The following is a 25,052-nucleotide window of genomic DNA, read 5'->3' as shown; positions in this document are numbered from 1 at the left end:
GATTATGTAAAAGCCTAATATGCAAATTGTCCCCACTGGAGTTTGACTGGGAGACTGATGGCTCGCTATGACATGCGCTGACCACCAGGGGGCGGTGCAGAACGAAGGAAGGCCCCGGCTGGCAGCCCACAGCCTGCAGCCAGAGAAGGGAGGCCCCAGCTGGCAGCCAGAGGCCCCAATCAACCCTGATTGCTGGCCAGGTCTAGGGGCCCTATCCATGCATGAATTTTATATACTGGACCTCTAGTAAATAATAGAAAATTAATACTTTTCTTTTACATATCAGCCACCACTCACAAGTATGTAATAACCTTAATTTAAAAAAAATAATTTTGTTTTTAAAATTGTTGTTTTATGAGAGATTTTACCTGTGCAGATTGACATTTAAACTGATGGAGTATTTAAGAATTTTATACAGTGCTATTTACTGGCCCTTTGATTTTTGTTTTGTTTTGTTTTAATCTGAAAAATACTATCACTTTAAAAGTTGTTTATAAAATGTAAAATATAAAAATTATTTAAGGTTTTCCATTCAGAGTCCTCATTCTTCAAGACTCATTCATGAAGCATCTTTAATTCCTGCTTTAGGATTTTGGGTATACTAATTGACTAGTTTAATATTGTTAGGAGAAAGTGTTTATATAGGAAAATGCCAGGAAAAAGGTATACTTGTTTTGGCGATATTGAAAGATTGTTTCTTTCTAAGCTTGATCTAGGAATAGTTTTTAAAATATCTGTAAAAGATGAGTTCTATGGTTTTAAAAATAATCCTGTCTTAAATATTTTCTTCATTATAGATCTTGATAAAATTTTAGGTAGCAATGATTTAGAAATTATATTGTCTGACATGCCTGGAATATAACCATCCTAACTTCACACTGAAATATGAATCCTTCTCAGGGGTTGTGCATGTCTGTTGTATAGGGTTGGTCTGTGAGACAATGTGAACAAGTTCAGACTAGACTGGACTTTCTCCTTGAGGAGAAAGAGACAATGTGAATTTTTCATAAGGATAAGTTTATTCAATATAAAGGTCTACCTCTTTATCCTGAGATTTTGTCTTTTGTTGCAAAAAAAAAAATTTAGATGACAGCCTTTGTTATTTCGTTTTATGTCTTTAATTAGCATAGTAGTTGGTCAGTCCCTGTCTCCTCCACATCCTTATTTTAAAATAATCTGTTAAATCCTAAAGTTTGTGAACGAATGGCTTTAAAATACATTTTGAGCTAGAAATAGAATTGTTCTTTTCTTGTGAGAGGATATAGGAAGTTATTATCTGAATATCTTCTTACTTTGCTAGAATATGAGTTAGTTAAGAACCCTGGCCTTAGGCTAGTATTTTGCCAGAAAAAAAATAGTTTAGTCTGTCCTATCTTAAGTGAATAGAATTTCTAAGTACTAGCAACAAAGAATGGCAGGTTTTAAATATAGATAATATTTTGGAGTCCTTTTGATCTATATAATTATATACATACAATCTGTATTCTATTATATCATTGTATGTGATAAGACATGAACATTTGATCATACTAAATTTTAACAAAATAGTTTTGTACTTTGCACTTGAAAAGGAATAACTAAAAACAATATCCTTTGCCCATGCTATTCTGGTAATTACTTTTTAAAGAACGTTTTTTATGTGTATGGGAAAAGAACAACAAAGTCCAAGGATTGAGAATATTTAAGCACAATGTAATTTTGGGGGGTGTAATGGAAATTCTTTTCATAAGTATAATAACATAATTCTTATCACATGAACCCATTTAAGCAGATGTCCAAATGTGATGGTAAAACAATTGTGTTGCATGTTGTTTGCCATCCAAGCATTAGAAATATAGTTTGAGTCAAAAGATTGGGTCATTTGGTTATGAAGTTCTTTTCTGAAAGGAAAAAAAAGGAACTTCATATTCTTTTCTAAATTGATTTGACTAATGGGAGATATATGAGAAAGCATTAAGCTATAGCTTGATGCCGGTTTTTAGATAGTCATCTATATATTAGTATTCTGAATAGCACTCAGAAAAGATTTATGAAGAAGAATAACTTAATTTTACATAAGTCACTTTATTTAAACTAACTGGACAATGAATTAGCTTATCCTTTAAAAAATATTTATTATTTTGGCAGAACAAAGTTCAGAAAATCTCAGAACCTGCTTTAAGATCATCAACAGTTACATCTTTTTATCATCAACAGAATTTTTACAGGTATGTTGTTGTAGTTTTTACATTGTAAAAATTTATACAGTTATGATTTTGTTTCTCATTTGAAATGAGGAGGTACCTTTATAAAATTTAAGTGATTGATGTGTATTACTTTAAGTGGAGGGAAAATTTTTTAAGCATTGAAAACTGCAGGGCAGATGAGATGCAGTTCCATTAATTATTTTTTTAAACCCAGAAAATATGCTCTTTGAAGAAATAGATCCTCATATTTCTATAAAAATTAGCATAGGGAATAAGTTATACTTTTATTCTCTAAACCTTTCCTAATGAGTTGTAATTGTAACTTTAGTATATAAATCTCAAATAGATTATAATGAGTCCCAAATTGAATTTTATTATGTTTTTCAGTATTGTAGATACATTCATATGTATATTTTGACCTTTGATTGAATTTCAGACATATGCAACAGGTCTATGTCAGTCTTTTTGTGAGCTGCTAGGTGACATTACTACAGAAGGTCAAGTTCAAGTGCTCAAGGTATTGTCATTTTAAAAATTATTGTTATAAGTTTATAAGATTATTGTTACAAGTTTTCCATCTATATTTTGTGAAATTGGACCTTTATTTGAGTTTGATGATTGGCAAGGAGAAGAGTAATTCTAGACAGTAATTTCTTTTAGCAGTATTCAGTTGGTCTAATACTTAGGGACCAGAAGTCTCAAATTTGCCCATGTGTGCAGATCACCTGAGGATGTTGTGAAAATGCAGATGCCACATTTTTAAGAAAGTCCCCCCATCCCGAGACCTCCCTTTGTATAGCAAGGCTTTAAAAACTTTATGAATTATCCAAAGGCTGGTGATATTTGATACTTCTCACCCCTCTAGTTTGTTAGCCTGTTTTGGGATAAAATTTTTCACATTATAAGTTGTTACTATTAATTTGGGTTGACTCTCAGAATACCAGGTTTCTATGGATTGTGTAAAATTAAGAACCAATATCAAATCATTGTATTGTACACCTGAAACTAATATATGTCAGTTATACCTCAATTAAAAAAGAAAACAAAGCCAAAACAACCAAATAAGCTCTGAGTTAGTCTTCATGTATTGTATCTTTACAGATTAAAGATACATATTATCTTTATGTATTGTAAATAACAGTGTATAATTAAGAACTAACAGGTTCTGAGTTGTATATCATCTCTATATGTTAAATATATAAATAGTATCAAATAAATGTATATTTTTACATATAAACGTAAGTATACATTTAAATACTAGAGGCCCAGTGCATGGAATTTGTGCACTGGGACAGGGGGGAGGTGTGCCTCAGCCCAGCCTGCACCCTCTCCAATCTGGGACCCCTCGAGGGATGTCCGACTGCCCGTTTAGGCCTGATCCCATCGGACATCCCTCTCACAATCCAGGACTACTGGCTCCCAACCGCTCGCCTGCCTGATTGCCCCTAACCTCTTCTGCCTGCCAGCCTGATCATCCACTAACCACTCCCCTGCCAGCCTGATCGACGCCTAACTGCTCCCCTGCCAGCCCGATTACCCCTAACTGCGCACCCCTGCCAGCCTGGTCACCCCTAACTGCCCTCCCCTGCTGGCCTGGTCACCCCTAACTGTTCTCCCCTGCAGGCCCTGTTGCCCCCAACTGCCCTCCTCTGGTGGCTTGGTCACCCCCAATTGCCCTCCTTTGCCGGCTTGGTCACCCCCAAATGCCCTCCTTTGCCAGCTCGGTCACCTCTAACTGCCCTCCCTTGCAGTCCTGGTCCCTCCCAATTGCCCTCCCCTGCTGGCCTGATCACCCCAACTGCCCTCCCCTGCCGGCCATCTTGTGGCGACCATCTTGTGTCCACATGGGGGCAGCCATCTTGTGTGTTGGAGCGATGGTCAATTTGCATATTACCTCTTTATTATTTAGGATTATTATTTAGGATATTATTACACTAGAGGCCTGATGCATGAAATTCACGCAAGAGTAGGCCTTCCTTCCCCGGCTGCCGGCACCGGCTTCCCTCTGGCACCCGGAACCTGGGCTTTCCTCCGGCCGCCGGCAGGCACCCAGGGCCCAGGCTTCTCTCGCAGCCCTGGCTTTGTCCGGAAGGTTTTCTGGAAGGACATCCGGTCTAATTAGCATATTATGCTTTTATTATTATAGATGTATATTTGTGTGTGTGTGTGTGTGTGTGTGTGTATGTATATATATATATATATATATATATATATACACACACACACACATATATATACATATATTCTTCATATATAGACTTTGCTAGAGAGTGTAGCTGTTAAATGTATGCCTTTTTTGTTTTTGATTTCTTAGCTATGTTCTAAGTGTAATATGAGAGCTGCTTAGGTGAAGTGTTACTATTTATCTTGTGAAAACCATGGCATTGCTTTAGGTCCTAAAAACTATTTGGTTGCTTCCTGTGAAATGAGAAGTGTTTTCACAAAAAGGTCCATCATAAGAAATGTACTTAACTGATCACAATTATGTAGCAGTAAACACAGAATATTTGGGGGACAAAGTGAATAAAAGTTTGTTCAGATAATAGCTATACATCTAATAAGAGTAATTATCAATTTGAGCTTATTCAAGTATGATAATATTTTATTTGCCATTCTTCAGACATTATACACACATATGCACATGTAAAGCTCCAGATATCCATGTTAACATGCTTGTTAATTCCACTTATAAATTGGTTGCATTCAGTATATCACTGATTATATAGTTGTTTACCATGTAAGTCAGGGGTCAGTAAACCTTTTCTGTAAAGGACCACATAGTAAGTGTTTTAATCTTTGTGGGCCATATAGTCTTTGGCTCAACTATTTATATAGTTTATTTACAAAATTATGCAGTTGGTTGGATTTGGCTCATTGGGATAATTTTGCCAACCCCTGGTAGTAATATTCAGAGCTTTCTTCTGTTAGGCATAGGTAATAGGATAACCACAGTTTCTGGTCTTAAGACAGGTAATAACAAATGTTGGAGAAGTTATGGAGAAAAAAGAGCCTTTATTCACTGCTGATGGGAATGTAAACTGATACAGCCACTATGGAAAACAGTATGGCAGTTCCTCAAAAAAAAAAAAAAAAAAAAAAAAAAAGAATTAGAATTACCATATGACCCAGCAATCCCTCTTCTGGGTATCTACCAGAAAAACTTAAAAACATCTATTGGCAAAGATATAGCACCCCTATGTTCATTGCAGCATTATTCAGAGTGGACATGGAGACAACCAAAGTGTCCTTTGATAGAGGATTGGATAAAGAAGATGTGGTTCATATACACTATGGAATATTAAGGCATAAGTAAAGAAATACTGCAATTTGTGACAACCTGGATGAACCTGGAGAATATTATGCTAACCGAAATAAGTCAGTCAGAAAAAGCTAAGCATCATATGATTTCACTCATATGTGGGATATAAAACTGAAACTCAAAGGCACAGACAACAGTATGGTGGTTACCAGAGGAAAAGAGGTGGGGGAGTAGTAAGGGGCAAAGGGATCCAAATATATGATGAGGGAGATGGTTTAACTTTGGGTGGTGGGCACCCAATGCAATATACATATCATGTATCATAGAAATCTGTTACTTGAAACCTATATGATCTTATTAACCAATGCCACCCCAATAAAATTAATTTTAAAAAATTATGAAGTGATGAGAAAAGGAAGGAGCTTGACAATATTATTAAGGACTGTATTTGTTTCCTAGGGCTACCATAACAAGTACCACAACCTGGGTGGCTTAAAACAACAGAAATTAATTTATAATAGTGGTTATCTCTCTCACAGGCTTCTGGAAACTAGAAGTCAAGATGTGGTCAGGGCCATTCTCTCTCTCTCTCTCTGTAGACTACAGAGGACAGTCTGTTCCATTCCTTTTTCTTAGCTTCTGGTCGTTGCTGGAAGTCTTTGGCTTCCTTGGCTTGTACAAGCATCACAATGCCTCCCTTATCACATGACATTCTCCTTGTATTTCTGTTTTCTTATAAGGGCACCAATCATAAGGGATTTACTTTATCTTAATCACATCTGTAAAGATCCTGTATTCAAATAAGGTCACATTCATGGGTGCCTGGGATTAGGACTGCAACATACCTTTCTGTGTGCAGACTTTAATCTATAATAAGAATGTAGTATTGAAAAGTAAATCGATGACTTTTATGTATAGAGAGGTAGTAAGGAGAACCTGATCTGAGTAGGTTTTTGTAGATAACAGTGGCTCAGTAGAAGAGAAGATGGTTCCAAATGATACAAGATATTGGGATTTCAAACCTAGAGGGTCTGTGGAAGGATTAAAATGAAAAAGGAGGAAGAATTTGTTTTCTTAGTTGGCAAAGATGGCAGTAATTGAAGCTGTGGTTATACTGGTAGGCGAAGAGTATAGTTAATTGGAATGTGACCTTGGTGTCTTCAGTCAAAAGAGACAAGGTTGTCAGAACTGCCTGATGCCCGTCAGTATGAGACAGAGGTACACTGCAGAATGACTGGTACAGTACTTCTGCACTTATTTCGGGGTGGGGTGGGGGCAAGTATTATTCATCTCAGTGTTCATTCTTAAATTAATTATATCTTACTAATGTTTAAGTTGGTTTTTAAGCATGATTTCGTTATATTAATGTCTTAGGCTTTAAGGCTTTAAGGTAATTATAATGTTGAAAGGTTTTTAAAAGAACTGAGATAAAAAGTTCTTTGGTTGATTCTGACCCCCGCACCCTCTTGAAAGTCTATTTACCAAACATTACACTCTTTAGCACTCTCTCTGAGTTTTCCTGTCATACATTTTAAATCATAACAGAAACTTAAAACTAAAAAGAGGGCAAATAGAGTGAAACTGTTTGGCAGAACTCTGGTTTTAATTTTATAGGTTCTTCAGTTTCTTTTTTAGAGTAAAGTATAAAGGCTGAGAATCTGCGTATGCCACTGTTACCAGGGAGCATGTGGCCTTCAAAGGGTTAATAACAGGAGTCTGTGTGTGGCTTGATGAGACCCAAGCGTATCAGTCTTCACCCATACTAATTTCAAAGTATTCTAGCTCCAAAGTTTACAAATAACGTTGTGATTTTCTGTTAAAATTGTAACATTTATCATTGACTTGTTTACTAAAGTTTTTTGTGAATTTATGCTCTTACCCAACCGATGTGCTGGCAATATATAATTGCTAGTAGCCCTGCGCATGGATTGAGTCACTTGCCTCAGCTGGCCACCTGCCCACCACCGCTGGTAGCTCTCCACTGCTCGTAGCTCGCTGCCCCGCCCTCCTGGAGCTCCTCCATCCCCCCTTCTCCCCTCTTTATAGCTTGCTGCCCTGCCCCCTCCTTAGATGGTTGGTCATTATGCCTCAGGGTGTAACGGATAATTAGCATATTCCTTTTATTATATAGGACTAGAGGCCCGGTACACGAAATTCGTGCACTGGGGGTGTCCCTCAGCCCAACCTGCACCCTCTCCAATCTGGGACCCCTCGGGCCTAAACAGGCAGTCGGACATCCCTTTTACAATCCGGGACTGCTGGCTCCCAGCTGCTCGCCTGCCTGCCTGATTGTTTCTAATTGCTTCTGCCTGCCAGCCTGATCACCCCCTAACCACTCCCCTGCCAGCCTGATCTACGCCTAACTGTGCCCCTGCCGGCCCAGTCATCCCCAGCTGCCTTCCCCTGACAGCCCAGGCTGCGGCTGGGAGGGGATCACTCTGTGGGGGTGCGTGTGGCCTCTGCCCAGGCTGACAGCCTAGGCTGCCGCTGGGAGGGGATTGCTCCATGGGGAGTGAATTTGTTTTTGTTTTTTGTAAAGGGTCAGGAGGGCCTCTGGGCAGCATTCTGCCAGGCCACTTATGCTGTTGGCTCTCAGCAGCAGCCCTTCCTGGGACTTGGGGACTCCCGCGGGCCTGAGAGGACTGGGCACTGCCATCTTGTGGCTATGGGTGCCACCATTTTGTTGCAGAGTGATGGTTAATTTGCATATTACTCTTTTATTAGATAGGACAGTGAGGAACTTCATCAGTCTAGCACAGTGGTTGGCAAACTCATTACTCAATAGAGCCAAATATCAACAGTACAACGATTAAAATTTCTTTTGAGAGCCAAATTTTTTAAACTTAAATTATATAGGTAGGTACATTGTTATTAACTTAATTAGGGTACTCCTAAGCTGGCCTTTGCTAAAAACTCAAGGGGCCAAAGAGCCGCATGTGGCTTGCGAGCCACACTTTGCCGACCAGTGGTCTACCATAATCTTAACTTGATCTTTTGCCTTAGTGATAATTTCTTCTCTGGAAGTAGAAGAGATAGCAAGGAATTGACACTTTGGACTTAATTCTAAATATTTGAGGGAAAACTAATTGGCAATGTGGGAGTGACAGAAATTTGAGAGAAAATTGCTATGTCATTTTGATGTTATCTTTATGGATTATTCAGTGTGTTTGTTTTTAAAGTTTTTCTCCCCTGCTAGCCTGTAGGCTTTTTTGTGATCATAAACTTAGTAAATATATGTTCTGTTTTCTCTGAATGCATAGAATATAAGTGATTTGGAAGCCTGGGAATCCATAATTCTCAAGTTAAGGATTGCCAAGTGATTATTATTACTAAAGTGCTGTCTAAAGTATGCTGACAGTGCATACTTTACCTGTGCCTTGACCTGTGCCTTGGTTTGCACACCCAGTTTTGCTACTTAAATAGTTCTTAAATACATTCTGGACTTAAATTATATAATTTATTAGTTATTATATAAGGGTTTTTACTATGATTTTTTATAATCTGTAACTGAAATATCTGAAATCCTCTGAGTTAAATTACAACTTATATATTCTGTAAGTGATGAAGAAAAGAGGTTGTTTCTTATGTTTAAACTAGAGGCCCGGTGCATGAAATTCATGCACGGGGAGGGGGGGGGTGTCCCTCAGCCCAGCCTGCACCCTCTCCAATCTGGGTCCCCTCGAGGGATGTCCGACTGCCAACTGCCCTCCCTTGCAGGCCTGATCCCTCCCAACTGCCCTCCCCTGCTGGCCTGATTGCCCACAACTGCCCTCCCTTGCAGGCCTGATCCCTCCCAACTGCCCTCCCCTGCTGGCCTGATTGCCCACAACTGCCCTCCCTTGCAGGCCTGGTCCCTCCCAACTGCCCTCCCCTGCTGGCCATCTTGTGGTGGCCATCTTGTGACCACATGGGGGCAGCCATCTTGTGTGTTGGAGTGATGGTCAATCTGCATGTTACTCTTTTATTAGATAGGATAGAGGCCTGGTGCACGGGTGGGGGCCAGCTGGTTTGCCCTGAAGGATGTCCCAGATCAGGGTGGGGGTTCCCTTGGGGCATGGGGCAGCCTGGGCAAGGGGCCTTTGGTGGTTTGCAGGCTGGCCACGCCTCCGGTGACCCAAGTGGAGGCCCTGGTATCTGGGGTTTATTTATCTTCTACAGTTGAAACTTTGTAGTCTTGAGCAGAGCCAAGTTTGTTTTAAGTCACATGGAATGGACATTGTGAAACTTATTTGAAAAATGAGTTGTTTTTAGAATATGTCCTAAGGCCGTGGTCGGCAAACTGCGGCTCGCGAGCCACATGCGGCTCTTTGGCCCCTTGAGTGTGGCTCTTCCACAAAATACCACAGCCTGGGCGAGTCTATTTTGAAGAAGTGGCGTTAGAAGTTTAAGTTTAAAAAATTTGGCTCTCAAAAGAAATTTCAATCGTACTGTTGATATTTGGCTTTGTTGACTAATGAGTTTGCCGACCACTGCACTAAGGAGAATAGTTACTTTCTTATTTAAAAAAAATTATATTCTTGTAAAATACTTAGAGGCAGGTTACACTCTGGACTGCAACAAAACTGTATGGTTAGAGTATTGGCTCTGCTACTTTGCAGCTCTGTGAGGTGAGCAAGTTAATCTGTGTTTCTCACTTTCCATCTATAGAATGGGGATGAAAACTTTACCTACTTACTAGGTTGAGGTGAGGATTACATGAGTTATATAACAATGTCTAGCATGTAATCAGCTAATCTAAGTGTTGGCTATTTTTATCTAATTTAATACCATTATGTAGTTATCTAATCCTACCTAATAAAAGAGTAATATGCTAATTGACCATACCTTCACTATGCCCACAACCAATCAGAGCGCTATGCAAATTAACCCAGCAAAGATGGCGGCCCCCACGTGCTGCCTTGCCCCCCATCACTGAGGGACCCAGGCGGCGGCTGGCAGCGCGGGTTGGGGGCAATCGCTGAGAGGGACCCCGGTGGCTGGTGGCGCAGGGCGGGGCAGCGGCAGCGCCTGCCCCGAGCCACCGCCGCCCATCACTGAGAGGGACCCTGGCGGCTGTTAGCGTGGGGTGGGGGTGATCGCTGAGAGGGACCCGGGCAGCCGGTGGCGCGGGGCAGGGGTGATTGCTGAGAGGGACAGGGGCGCGCGGTGGCGCGGGACGGGGGGCAATTGCTGAGAGGGACCCGGGTGGCCGGCGGCGCAGGGCGATGGCTGAGAGGGACCCGGGCGGCTGGCGGCGTTGGGCGGGGGCGATTGCTGAGAGGGACCCGGGCGGCTGGCGGCGTTGGGCGGGGGCGATTGCTGAGAGGGACCCGGGCGGCTGGCGGCGTTGGGCGGGGGCGATTGCTGAGAGGGACCCGGGTGGCTGGCGGCGTTGGGCGGGGGCGATTGCTGAGAGGGACCCGGGCGGCTGGCTGTCTGGGGCGGGGGCGATCGCTGAGAGAGACCCAGGCGGCCGGCGGCATGGGTCTGGGCAGCGGCAGCGCCCGCCCCGCGCCGCTGGCCGCCGCAGCTCCCATTGCGATCGCTGAGAGGAAAATTGGTGCTGGCAGCCAGGTGAAGGAAGGTCTATTGCACGAATCTTTGTGCAACGGGCCACTAGTTATATATAATCTCCCTTTGGGGTAAAACACACTAATACACTTGTAGGTCACAAAATTGGTTGGTTGCCAAGATTTTTGGCTGTAAGAAAAACAAAACTAAACAAGTTATTCTGCCTGTCCCTCTGACGATTTCTTCTAAATAAATGTTTATTTAAAATAAAGAATACATTAGTTAACTTTTTAAAAGTTAAGTAGGTGATTTACACAGTGATGGAGCTTTACTCTTTATCAAGAACTACATATCTTACCTGGCTCTTTAAAATTGATTGTATTTAATTCTTTCTTGTTTTTCAGAATAGCACAATTTAAATTTTTTTATTTATGGAAAATTCCAGATTTACATAATGTACACTATTCTTACACTTTTAGTAGAAAAAAAAAAGACTTGCTTCTTTTCTCCTTTGAAGTAAAAGGAAGGTAATGTCATTATTTGTCCTTCAGTTTTACTTAATATATATATATATGTATATACATATATATATATATTTTTTAAATATATATATTTTATTGATTTTTTACAGACAGGAAGGGAGAGGGATAGAGAGCTAGAAACATCGATGATGAGAGAGAAACATTGATCAGCTGCCTCCTGCACGCCCCCTACTGGGGATGTGCCCGCAACCAAGGTACATGCCCTTGACCGGAATCGAACCCGGGACCCTTCAGTCCACAGGCCGACGCTCTACCCACTGAGCCACACCGGTCAGGGCTACTTAATATATTTTTTATTGAATGACTCAGCAGAAATCAGTTTTCATACATATATATGTTAAAATATTTGTAACATTTAACATAAGTTACAGATTAAACCAGTTTCTCCTAACTATGCCAATAGGAGGTCATTAATACTTTAATTAAAATTTGGCAATGTGATAACATGATTTAGGGCTATTCTTATATAAACATTGCTATTGTCAAACCTGTATATTTGATTTGAAATCTCAAACGAGTATTTTATTGTTTATTAAATAGATGTTAAATACTAGGAATATACTAATTATCATCAATAAGGTATTTATGGGTTTTTAAATAAGGAATATTTTAGGACAGTGGTGCTTTTATTCTTGTACTTGAAATCTTGTAATCTGGGGAGCTCTCTTTGGCAGAAGAAAGTTTTGGCATTTTCCTATTCTCAGAGTTCCATTAAAGCTATAATAATATTTTTTAGTATTAGCTCATTATTTTCATTTTTAATACCTCGCAGATACTGTTTCTTAATATAGCATTCCATGTAACATTTAAAAAATATTTTTTACTAAACATCACTGTTATACTAATTTCTAAAAGTATATGAAAGTAACTTCTTTGTGCTTTGAAACAGGAAATTACAATGTTATGAATATTGGATAGAGAGACAAGTATGCCTACTTTAGGGCAAGTGGTTAAGAGCAAAAATAGGCTTTAATGTCTTCTATGGCTTGGAACAGCTTATCTAGATGAATACAATTATATTCTAAAAATATTCAAATTTTAATAGTTAAGATTTTTTAATCTGAATTTTGTCTATGTATATACATTCAACTTTGAATTTAGAAATTCTGTTTCCTTTCCCCCCTCTCCCTCCCGTGGTCTAATCAAGCAGTAATTAGCCAGTTACTTTCGTTCTTTATGATATGGTTTATTTAAGATGGCACAAATATTTTTCAGGCATAATCTATTCCATATTAATAATAGCTAATACTAGCATTTACTATATGCTGCACAATTCTTTTTTTTTTTAATATATTTTTTATTGATTTTTTACAGAGAGGAAGAGAGAGGGATAGAGAGTTAGAAACATCGATGATAGAGAAACATCGATCAGCTGCCTCTTGCACACCCCCTACTGGGGATGTGCCCGCAACCAAGGTACATGCCCTTGACCGGAATCGAACCTGGGACCCTTGAGTCCGCAGGCCGACGCTCTATCCACTGAGCCAAACCGGTTTCGGCTATGCTGCACATTTCTAAGCACATAATATAGAGATACCAAGTTCATGTAATGCTCCCATAAACCTATGACAACAGTACTGTTTTCCCCCCAGTTTTTAATGAGAAATTAAGTAACAAAGCAGTAAATGTCTTGCCCAGGGTCACACAGTTAGTAAGTATTGGAGCTGTGATGTAAAGCTAGGCATACTGACTAGGATTCATGATCTAACTTCTTTGTAATTCAGTGTAAGCCTAAGTCAGTATTGTTTGAGTGCAAGGCACAAACTAAAAGCTTGCATTCTTGACAGATTTAAATAGTATGTTTCAGTTATGTTCAGAAAAGGGTTGGATTAAAACTAAAGTGCAGAAGTTCAATTTGTAATAGCGAATGCTTATAAAAAAAGTAATATGTGATGATTATTTTGCCATGCAGAAGAGTACAGCTTTAAAAAGGAATGAAGACAACTTCTGTAGACAGTTTTAGAATGATTTTTGAGACTATAAGTAAAGAATAATGTCTACAGTTCCCTTGTATTGAAAGAGTGAAACATAGACACAATGAAAAAATAAATCAAACTAATAAAAGTAGTTATGTAGGGGGCAGAGGAAGAGAGAATGGAAGCTAGATCTTCTAGGATATATGGTATATCTGTTTTGTGGTTTATGCTTTAGAGCCATGTAGATATTCTACATGATTTAAATTAATGAAAGTAAAAGCAGTTTCTAAAGATAAACAAGATGAAACATTTGAATCTAATGATTATGTTGGTGGTAGAGACATCTGCGAAGAATATTTCAACTAACTTTAATACATAGTACTTTACAGCTATGTCACTGGTAGAATACAGCATTAGAACAGAAAGAAACAAGGATATTGTAAATTACACATCAGTGTTGTTGTTGTTGTTAATAACATTGGTATTGTTATTTTGAAACCCATATATTATGTATATATACATAGACATTTGTATACACTGAGTGGCCAGATTATTATGATCTCTGAACGCATAATAATCTGGCCACTCAGTGATTATCCTATATAATAAAAGGCTATTGGCAAATTGTCCCCTCTACCAGGAGTTCGACCAGCAGGCAGGCCGGCCAACTGCCCATGTCCCCTCCCCCTGTGAATGACACACACACATATACACACACTGAGTGGCCAGATTATTATGCATTCAGAGATCATAATAATCTGGCCACTCAGTGTATATAGTAGGTAGAAAGAAATAAGGTTACTCTGATCTGGCATGCTTCAGTATATTAGAAAATGGAAATATTAAATCAAAGAAGTTATGTAAAATGATGTAATCTTGGATTTAGTGAGTTTATGGCATATGCTTTTTGGGAAGAGAAACTAGATTTCCCAATTCTGTCTAGAATCAGTATCAATCCAGTGGCAGCAAGTACCCCAGAACCTAGACATTGCTCTACATATTATGTCCTACAGGTTAACTCCAGAGCTCAGGCAGGGGATATACAAGATAATATGGGGAGCTCTCTTTGTGCTTGAAGGAAGGGAAGGTGGGATTTGGTCAAAAGGATGCAGAAATTAACTGTATAAAAAATATATTTTTATTGATTTCATAGAGGAAGGGAGAGGGAGAAAGAGATAGAAACATCAATGATGCGAGAGAATCATTGATTGGCTGCCTCCTGCACACCCCCTACTGGGGATGGAACCTGCAACTGGGGCATGTGCCCTTGACTGGAATTTTTTTTTTTAAATTTAATAAATCTTTATTGTTCAGATTATTACAATTGTTTCTCCTTTTTTCCCCCCATATCTACCCTCCACCCGGTTCCCACCCACCCCCTCTGCCCTTACCACCCCCGCTGTCCTTATCCATAGGTGTATGATTTTTGTCCAGTCTCTTCCTGTACCCCCCACACAGACACCCCTTTACCCCTGAGAATTATCAATCCACTCCCATTCTATGCCTCTGATTCTATTATGTTCACCAGTTTATTCTGTTCCTCAGATTTTTAATTCACTTGACTTTTATATTCACTTGTTGATAGGTATGTATTATTTGTTCATAATTTTTATCTTTACTTTTTTCTTTTTTTCCCCCCTCTTTTTAAAGAACACCTTTCAGCATTTCATCTAATACTGGTTTGGTGGTGATGAACTCCTTTAGCTTTTTCTTATCTGTGAAGCTCTTTATCTGCCCTTCAATTCTGAATGATAACTTTGCTGGGTAGAGTAGTCTTGGCTGTAGGTTCTTGCTATTCATCACTTTGAATATTTCTTGCCACTCCTGTCTGGCCTGCATAGTTTCTGTTGAGAAATCAGCTGATAATCGTATGGGTGCTCCCTTGTAGGTAACTAACTGTTTTTCTCTTGCTGCTTGTAAGATTCTCTCTTTGTCTTTTGTCCTTGGCATTTTAATTATGATGTGTCCTAGTGTGGTCCTCTTTGGATTCTGTTTGTTTGGGGTTCTGTGAGCTTCCTGGACTTGTAAGTCTATTTCTTTCACCAGGTGGGGGAAGTTTTCGGTCATTATTTCTTCAAATAGGTTTTCAGCGTCTTGCTCTCTCTCTTCTTCGGGCACCCCCATAATTCTGATGTTGGTACTCTTGAAGTTGTCCTAGAGGCTTCTTACACTATCTTCAACTTTCTGAATTCTCTTCTCTTCTTGCTTCTCTGGAGGAGTGTCCTTTGCCTTTTTGTATTCCAAATCTTTGACTTGATTCTTGCGTTCCTCTAGTCCAGTGATGGCGAACCTATGACACGCGTGTCAGTACTGACACGCGTAGCCATTTCTGATGACACGTGGCCGCTGAGGCGGCCGCATGCCGAGGATGAAACATTTGCTGCTCCTGAGGATAAAACATTTGCGAAATAATGTTTTTTCCTCAAAGTGACACACTACCTGAGTTATGCTCAGTTTTTTGGCGAAGTTTGACACACCAAGCTCAAAAGGTTGCCCATCACTGCTCTAGTCTGCTGTTGTGTCTCTGTATAATATTTTTTATTTTAGTCAGTGTATGTTTAATTTCTAGTTGGTCCTTTTTCATATCCTCGAGGGTCTCATTAAATTTATCGGCCTTTTCCATGAAATTCTTGAAAAACCTTATGAGTTTGACCATTATGGAAGAACCTTGGAGACAGTTTGAAATCTGGCTTTTAAGTCACAACTGCAAAATATTTCTTGGGAAATGGATTATAGAGTGTCATGTGTGTGACAATAATGTAGGACCATTCCATATGGATTTCCCACAGGCATCTCAAAGTTCAACTTGTCCAAAATCAAACCTCATTATAACTAACACCACCATAATTTGTATCCATTGACCAAACATGAAAACTAGGAGTAATCCCAGACTTCACCTTTAGTCAATTGTTCAATTTGTTTTCTGTTTTTTATCAGTTCTACTTGCTGGAATTTATCTTAATTCAATTACACAATCCCTGTCTCCAAGTCTGATAATGGCATTTTCCTACATAATTTTTCAGAAACAATCTTAATCTTCCCTAGCTATGATTCCTACTTTTTAAATACAAACACTCCATTTTAGTTCTGAAATATTGTAATACTTTTTCACAATAGTGACCATACCTTTATATGTAAAGAATATGTATAGCAACAGCTTGCTTGTATGAAATGATAGATACATTTAAATGAATTTATATTTTAAAAGGTCATAATGATCTAATTTCTTTTCTACACAAACTTTTGTAATCCTTTGGAACTAGTCAGATGTTTTTGGTATAATTTTTCTTATACCAGGTGTCTCTGCTCAATATGTTCAGACATATCGACCCCATCAGGTATTTTATTACTTTAATTTTCCCAATGAAGTCTCTTCTAATTGCCTTTTGAATTTCTTCTTTGTAGCTTTCAATATTCATCTCTCATTTTCTTTATCCTTTTAAAAGTGTTCCTTTCCCTTTTATCTTTTCTTATAATTTTAGTTGGGCTTCAGTAGGGAATGAAGTTAAATAAGTTTCTGACATTCAGCAGATGGCCTTACTTTCCACTCATAGATAAAAAGGAGATTGTCTAGTGACATCATCCTCTGAGACTCAGTCCTCCAGTGTATCTACATCCCCACCTTTATTCCAAATGCCTTCCTCATCTCTATTCCAACTCACATTTTTTAAAACAAAATAAGTCTGATTAAGATCATATTTAATTATGTGCTGATCCTCCTGTGGTTTTTAATCAGGAACTGTGATATCTTTTATTCTGTGTCTTTTAGTAGATAGCATAGTGTTTAGTCCATAGTAAAAAAGTTTTTATATTTTTAAGCTTGTCTTGTCTTTGGACATCCCCCTTTACTTCTTACTCAAAATTAGAAAATGCTGTCATCCAGGTGGCTCAGTTGAGTCATCCTGTACATCAAAGGTTGCAGGTTCGATTCCCAGTCAGGGCAAATATGCAGGTTTTGGGTTCAATTCCTGGTTAGGGTACATACGTCAGCTGTAGGGTTGATCCTCTGTCGGGGCATGTATGGGAGGCAGCTGACCAATGTTTCTCTCTCACATTGATGTTTCTCTTTCTCTTTCCCTTCATCTATCTATTAAAAAAAAATCAATAAACATATCCTTACCCAAGGATTAAAAAAAGAAAACAGTCATTCCTGGGTACTTTCTGCTTATCTTGAAAGTGTTTTGAAATGCACGGAAGTGTATTTGATTGTCCTTGTGTTTGGAGCATGTTATTGGTACATGATGAATCCAGACTGAAGATACTAAAGGCCCCTCAATGCATGGAATAGTCCTGCACAGTAAACACTTGTTTCATTTAGAATGCCAATAGTCAGTCTTGAGAAACATTGCTTGAAGTTTAAAGGGAAACCTGGCTCTGCCTTGAGACTGGTGCTTGCCCACAAGCCTCTCAAATGGTGTCTGATTTTCTTCCTCACTGATGCTTCCTGTCCACAGCTTGTCTTACTCCCTAAACAGTAAAACAGCCCTGGCTGGTCAGTTGGTTGGAGTGTCATCCTATGCACCAAAAGGTCGCTGGTTCCATTCCTTGTCAGGGCAAGTGCCAGGTTTTGGTTCAATCCCTAGTCAGGCAGGGTGGGTGTGGGAGGCAACCGATTGTTTTCTCTCTCACATTGATGTTTCTCTCCCTCCTCTCTTTCTAAAAATCAATAAAAAAATTTAAAAAACAAATAAAAATAAAACAAAAGTAAGCAAACAAAATCACACCCCACTCTGAGTTTTCTGCTACCTTTGTTATGGACAGAACCCATCTTAATCATATAAGAGTAATATTTATAATTTTTACCTATAACAATTGATACTCATGGTTAATAATATACATGATCATATTATAAATGAAATAATGTCACCTGTCATTTAATAGATATCCTATATAATAAAGAGGGAATATGCTAATTGACCCTCACACCATCGCAAAGATAGTGGCACCCACAGCCAATAAGGAGGGAATATGCTAATTGACTACCCTGCCCTCAAAGATGGCAGTGCCCACAGCCAAAAAGTAGGGAATATACTAATTTACTGCCCCGCCCTCAAAGATGGCAGCGCCCACAGTCACAAGATGGTGGCGCCCAGTCCCCTCAGCCACGTGCCTGCCTCTGGAGTCCCTCAGCCCCCAAGCCATCCAGGGCTGGCCCGAAGCACAGGCAAGCCTCGGATGGTGGCTGCCCAAGGCTCAGGTAACCAGAGCCGGCCGAGGCTTGCACTGCCGGCAGTGGCAGCAGCAGAGGAGTGATGGGGCGTCACCTTCCCCTGATCACTGGGTCGCCTCCCACCCCTGAAGGCTCCCAGACTGTGAGAGGGGGCAGGCTGGGCTGAGGGACGCCCCCCCCCCCCTCCAGTGCATGAATTTTCATGCACTGGGCCTCTAGTTCAGTATATATACAACATGCCTTTTTCTGTCCTGTTTATTGATAATGTTAAATGTAGATTTATTTTTGGGCATTGTGTACAGTTGTTACTAATTTTCCTTTTCACTATGAAAAGCCAATACTTTGGAAATGCCTTTTGCTACCCCTATTTTATTTTATTTTATTTATTTATTTATTTATTTATTTATTTTTAATATATTTTATTGATTTTTTTACAGAGAGGAAGGGAGAGGGATAGAGAGCTAGAAACATCAATGAGAGAGAAACATCGACCAGCTGCCTCCTGCACACCCCCCACTGGGGATGTGCCCGCAACCAATGTACATGCCCTTGACCGGAATCAAACCTGGGACCCTTCAGTCCGCAGGCCAATGCTCTATCCACTGAGCCAAACCGGTTTCGGCTTTATTTTTATTTTTTTAATATATTTTATTGATTTTTTACAGAGAGGAATTGAGAGGGATAGAGAGTTAGAAACATCGATGAGAGAGAAACATTGATCAGCTGCCTCCTGCACACCTCCCACTGGGGATGTGCCCGCAACCAAGGTACGTGCCCTTGACCGGAATTGAACCTGGGACCTTTTAGTCCGCAGGCCAACGCTCTATCCACTGAGCCAAACCGGTTTCGGTGCTACCTCTATTTTAATGTTTTGTAATTTTTTTTGTTTAAAATGCAAAGATAAGAATTCCATTAATAACATGATACCAATGGTATTGGGATGTGATTAGTTATAATTCTATGTAGGTATATAGCTGTGTCTAGATATTACACATTTTATGTCAAATTACATTTTTAATGAATTATTTTGTAACTGTGTGTCTAAAGCCAGAGTATCAATTACCTACCTCATGTACTTATTTGTATCTTGGATTTGGTGTGATATTTAATATATGGTTTTCTTTACCTGTGGCTTTCGTTATTACCTGCAACCAATGTGTCTTTATGATTTTTAGGTTGTGGAAAATGCCCTTAAAGTGAACCCAGTATTAGGCTCGCAAATGTTTCAACCGATTTTACCCTGTGTTTTCAGAGGTATTATAGAAGGGGAGGTAAGATTTTTATTAAGCTTCTAAGGATAGTACTAGACCCTGAGAGTTCTAGTTTTAATTATTTTCCCTCTTCATTGGAAAATTATTTCTTCGTTGTCTTAAGTAAAAGGAAAGCTTTTTAAAATACTTGATTATTTTGAAGTAAATTAAGTAAATTTCAGGTATTCATACAGCTTTGTTATTTTTCCACATAGGGAAGGATAGATTTCCTTTGCTATCTCATCTCTCACTCATATGTTCTAAGTCCAGCTCTTTAAATTGATCCATTTAACTATGTATGTTAAGAACATTTAAAATAATATAAATATATAAATATACCATTGGTAAATATCCTTTCTCTGTTCTTCTCTCTTTATTATATATATACACATATATTCTATAAATATATATGTAGTACATATATATTACCTTGTGTGGCATATTCATTTAGTAAGTTAGATTCAGGTAATGTTGACAGTTCATTCTAAAGAAGCAGCATGAAGGAGGATATTATTTTATGTTAACATGTCCTTGATTATTTATAATTGCTTAATACAATTTTACATGTGCTTTTTTACTTGTACAGAGGTATCCTGTAGTGATGTCAACATATCTTGGAGTTATGGGTCGAGTCTTGCTACAAAACACGAGTTTCTTTTCTTCACTTCTTACTGTGATGGCACATAAATGTAATCAGGAGGTAAGAATCAGGTTGTTGTTTTTATTAAATTGAAGGAAGTCTTTATCTAGATAAAGATTGGAAATAATTTGGTGAAATAATGATTCTATAAAAGTCTTATTGTATTCAAACCTGTAATTTGGGAGAAGAAAAAAGAATCTGTGAATGACAGTTGAAACTTATTATTTTCTGTTCAAAATGATAGGAATTTTATTCTTAGTGATAGGAATACATTAAATGAAACAGGGATACATATAATCGTGCAGTTTTTGTTTCATTTCTTTAATTAACTTGTTTTTAATGCAGTGCAGTGAGTTGTTTTTACAATGTCAGCATCTTCTTGGGTGAATAACTTGATTATAAAGATGCAGTCAGCCCAGCTGGTGTTGCTCAGTGGTTGAGTGTCCACCTATGAACCAGGAGGTCTGGTTTGATTCCTGGTCAGGGCACATGCTCAGATTGCGGGCTTGATCCCTGGTGGGGGCATGGCATGCAAGAGGCAGCAGATAATGATTCTCTCTCATCATTGACATTTCTGTCTCTCTTTCCTTCTCCCTCCCTCTCTGAAATCAATAAAAATATATTTTATTTATTTTTATTTTTCAATTAAAAATATATTTTAAAAGATGCAATCAGGTATATGCAGCTGAATTTAAGTAATATCTATTTTTCTACAAAACTAAGACTGAATTCAACTATGACTTAAATATGTCCTTGTTTTCTAGAAACATTGTCATCTTATTCTTTCTGGCAATATTCTTTAATTTAGAGTTTATGAAATTTGGGGACAGTGAGACGTTTTGGTAACTTACTCCAAATTTTCCAAATTCTTCACCCTAAGAAGATGAAAAATGTCCTGAAGACCTGCCACTTAGACCATAGGATTTTTTTTTAAAGTAAGCAGTCCTAAGTGTTTGACTTAAAACTGCATACATCTTTCACATTCTAGATTGAAGGCACTTTTTAATTTCTGCACAATGAACAACTGTTTCATGAAATCTTCTGTAAAAATGACATTTTGTTTCTTGAATAGTAGTTGGTATGAAGGTTAGACTAAGTTAAAATAACACTTAGAAATGATCATCATTTGCCTAAACATTGTATTCTCCTTTGCAGGGGATATAATGCTATAAAATTACTTTATTTTTATAAAAGATGTATTTATAACTTTCATTCTTTCAAGGTGCTCAAAGTGGTGGAACCAGTTGGAAATAAAGTATTTTCTTTCTATAGTAGGTGATTTTATTTAATTAGTATCAGCATGATTAGTTTGTATCTGCACCTCCTGGGTAGAATACAACAAACATTATCAAAGTACAGAAATCCCAACATCTTTTTATTATATGCTTAAGGAATATTTTGATTTTAGAAATTAGTTCTCTGAAAATAATGCAGAATTTTTTGTTGCTTCATGATTTGATATAAATGTCGTCATTTACAGTTGTCCTATTTCTGTTTTTGCGACCTTGCTATTTACTTCAGAGAAACCAGTTGAGTTTTTTAATATATGCATGTGAATTTGTCATTGCCTTGTTTCGCATATCTTCAGTGCCTTTCTTTAAGAAACAGGATTAGGCCCAAACTCTCTCTTGCAGGTTTGCCTACACAGGCCTACCATAATCTGCTTCTTTAGTCTTATCTCTTAGCCTCCCTTTAGAACTCCGTGATCCACTCTTTCAGTGCTCAGAACATTTTCATTCTGACAGATGTGAGATGGTACCACATTGTCGTTTTGATTTGAATCTCTTGGATAATTAGTGACTTTGAGCATGTTTTCATATGTCTCTTGGCCTGTCTTCTGTCTTCTTTCAAAAGTGTCTATTTAGGTCCGTTGCCCATTTTTTTATTGGGTCATTTATCTTCCTTTTATTAAATTGTATAAGTTCCCTGTAGATGTTGGAGATTAAACCTTTATCAGTGATAACATTTGCAAATATGTTCTCCCATACAGTGGGGTTTCTTGTTGTTTTGTTGATGGTTTCTTTTGCTGTAAAAAAGCTTTTTATTTTGATGTAGTCCCATTTGTTTATTTTCTCTTTAGCTTCCATTGCCCTGAGAGCAGTATCGGTGAAGAAATTGCTTCGGCATATGGCTGAGATTTCTCTGCCTGTGGATTCCTCTAGTATCTTTATGGTTTCCTGTCTTATGTTTAAGTCCTGTATCCATTTTCATTGTGTTGTCTTTATCTGGTTTTGGTATCAGGGTGATGCTGGCTTCATAGAATGAGCTTGGAGGTGTTGCTTCCCCTTGAAGTTTTTGGAATGGTCTGAGGAGGATAGGTTTAAGTTCTTTCTTGAATGTTTGGTAAAACTCCCCTGTGAAGCCGTTTGGCCCCGGGCTTTTGTTTGCCAGAAGCTTTTTGATGACTGCTTCAATTTCTTCCATAGTTATTGGCCTATTGAGATGTTTAGATTCTTCCTGATTGAGTTTTGGAAGGTTATATTTTTCTAGGAATATGTCCATTTCCTCCAGGTTGTCCAGTTTGTTGGAATAGAGTTGTTCATAGTATTTTTTAACAATCCTTTGTATTTCTGTGGGGTCTGTTGTTATTTCTCCTCTTTCATTTCTGATTTTATTTATTTGGGTTCTCTCTCTTTGCTTCTTGGTGAGCCTGGCCAGAGGTTTGTCAATCTTGTTTATCCTTTCAAAGAACCAGCTCTTGGTTTTGTTGATCTTTTGTGTTGTTTTTTTGGTCTCTATGTCATTTATTTCCGCTCTGATCTTTATTATTTCCTTCTTTCTGCTTACACTGGGCTTCTCTTGTTGTTCTCTTTCTAACTCTTTGAGTTCTAGGGTTAGGTAACTTATTACCATTGTTTCTTGTTTTTAGCAGTAGGCTTGTAGAGCTATGAACTTCCCTCTTAAGACTGCTTTCGCTGTGTTTCATAGATTTTGGATTGTTGTGTTTTCATTGTCATTTTTTGCCATGATGCTTTTTATTTCTTCCTTGATCTCTCTGTTGACCCAGTCCTTGTTTAATAGCATGCTGTTTAGTCTCCATGTGTTTTATTTTTTTTTGGTTTGTTTTTATTGTAGTTGATTTCCAGTTTTATGCCACTGTGATCTGAGAAGATGCTTGATATGATTTCTATCTTGTTGAGTTTGAAGAGACTTTGCCTATGACCCAGTATATGGTCTATCTTTGAAAATGACCCATGTGCACTTGAGAAGAGTGTATATTCTGTGGCTTTGGGGTGAAATGTTCTGAAGATGTCAATTAATTCCATCTGGTCTAGTGAGTCATTTAGGATTGATATTTCTTTGATGATTGTTTGTTTAGAGGATTTGTCCAATGGTGATAGTGGGGTATTAAAGTCCCCTACTATTATTGTATTGCTGTTGATCTCTCCCTTGATATCCTCCAGGAGTTTTTTTTTTTTTTAATGTATTTGGATGCTCATGTATTGGGTGTGTATATGTTTACCAGAGTTACTTCTTGTTGTTGAATTTTTTCCTTTCGCCATTTTTATTCTTTACTCCTGTGTTCCTTCTTCACTTCCTATTTCTTCTTTTTACAGCAGACCCTTCAGCATTTCTTGCATTGCTGGTTTGGTGGTAATAAACTCCCTTAGTCCTTTTTTGTCTGTGAAACTCCTGATTCCACCTTCAATTTTGAATGATAGCCTTGCTGGGCATAGTATTCTTGGATTCAGTCCCTTGCTTTGCATCACTTTGTATATTTCATTCCATTCCCTTCTGGCCTGGTGTGTTTCTATTGAGAAATCTGTTGATATTCTAATAGGAGATCCCTTGTAGGTAACTTTCTGTCTCTCTCTGGCAGCCTTTAAGATTCTTACTTTGTCGTTGGTGTTTGCCAATTTAATTATGATGTGTCTTGGTGTCGGTCTTTTGGGGTTCAGCTTGTTTGGGACTCTATGTATTTCTTGGACTTCCATAGTTTTTTTCTTGCCAATATCCTTGAAGTTTTCTGTCATTATTTCTTCAAACTGGTTTTCTATTCCTTGCTTCTGTTCCTCTCCTTCTGGTACCCCTATTATGCAAATGTTGTTTCGTTTTGTGTTGTTCCAAAGCTCCCTTAGGCTCTCCTCTTGCTTTTTAAGTCTTCTTTTCAGTTGCTGCTGTGTTTGTGTGTGTTTTCCTATCTTGTCTTCTAATTCGCTGATGCGGTCCTCAGCCTCTTCTACTCTACTCTTTAAGCCTTTCATTGTGTTCTTTATTGCAGCTATGTTGTTCTTCATCTCCTCTTGGTTCTTTTTCATGTTGGTGACATTCTCATTCAGCTCCTTATAGTTATTATTGAGTTGTGTTTATTTGTCATCCAGCCATTTAAACATTCTTATAACCATTACTCTTTATTCTTTCTTTGATATGCTTCTAACCTCAATTTCATTTAACTCTCTTTCTGGTGATTCCTCTTTTTCTTTCCTTTGGGGGTTGCTTTTTTGTCTTCCCATGTTTTGCTATAATGTTTTAATTGTAGGTCCGATTGGTTTGATACTCAGGTTCTTTTGGGGATGGTGCTACTGGTGTGATCTCTCAGGTCTCCTGGGCTTGGTAATCTAGTGTAGCTCCCTACTTGAGCTATTTGGGTTCTCTTGA

At 38.5% G+C, this 25,052-nt stretch overlaps 1 protein-coding gene across 1 annotated transcript in view; it reads left to right on the top strand.

Annotated features, from left to right (window-relative positions):
* Nucleotides 1-25,052, top strand: part of IPO11 (importin 11) — a 131,774-nt gene that overhangs the window by 75,452 nt on the left and 31,270 nt on the right. The window contains exons 23-26 of the mRNA XM_079787904.1: nt 2,128-2,207; nt 2,623-2,703; nt 19,739-19,834; nt 20,400-20,513. Coding sequence (XP_079644030.1) covers nt 2,128-2,207; nt 2,623-2,703; nt 19,739-19,834; nt 20,400-20,513 — 371 coding nt within the window. The remainder of the gene's footprint in view (nt 1-2,127; nt 2,208-2,622; nt 2,704-19,738; nt 19,835-20,399; nt 20,514-25,052) is intronic.

The sequence above is a fragment of the Cnephaeus nilssonii genome, assembly GCF_951640355.1.
Source record: "Cnephaeus nilssonii genome assembly, chromosome: 2".
Classification (NCBI taxonomy): domain Eukaryota; kingdom Metazoa; phylum Chordata; class Mammalia; order Chiroptera; family Vespertilionidae; genus Cnephaeus; species Cnephaeus nilssonii.
This window is presented reverse-complemented; position numbering and strand designations above follow the sequence as displayed.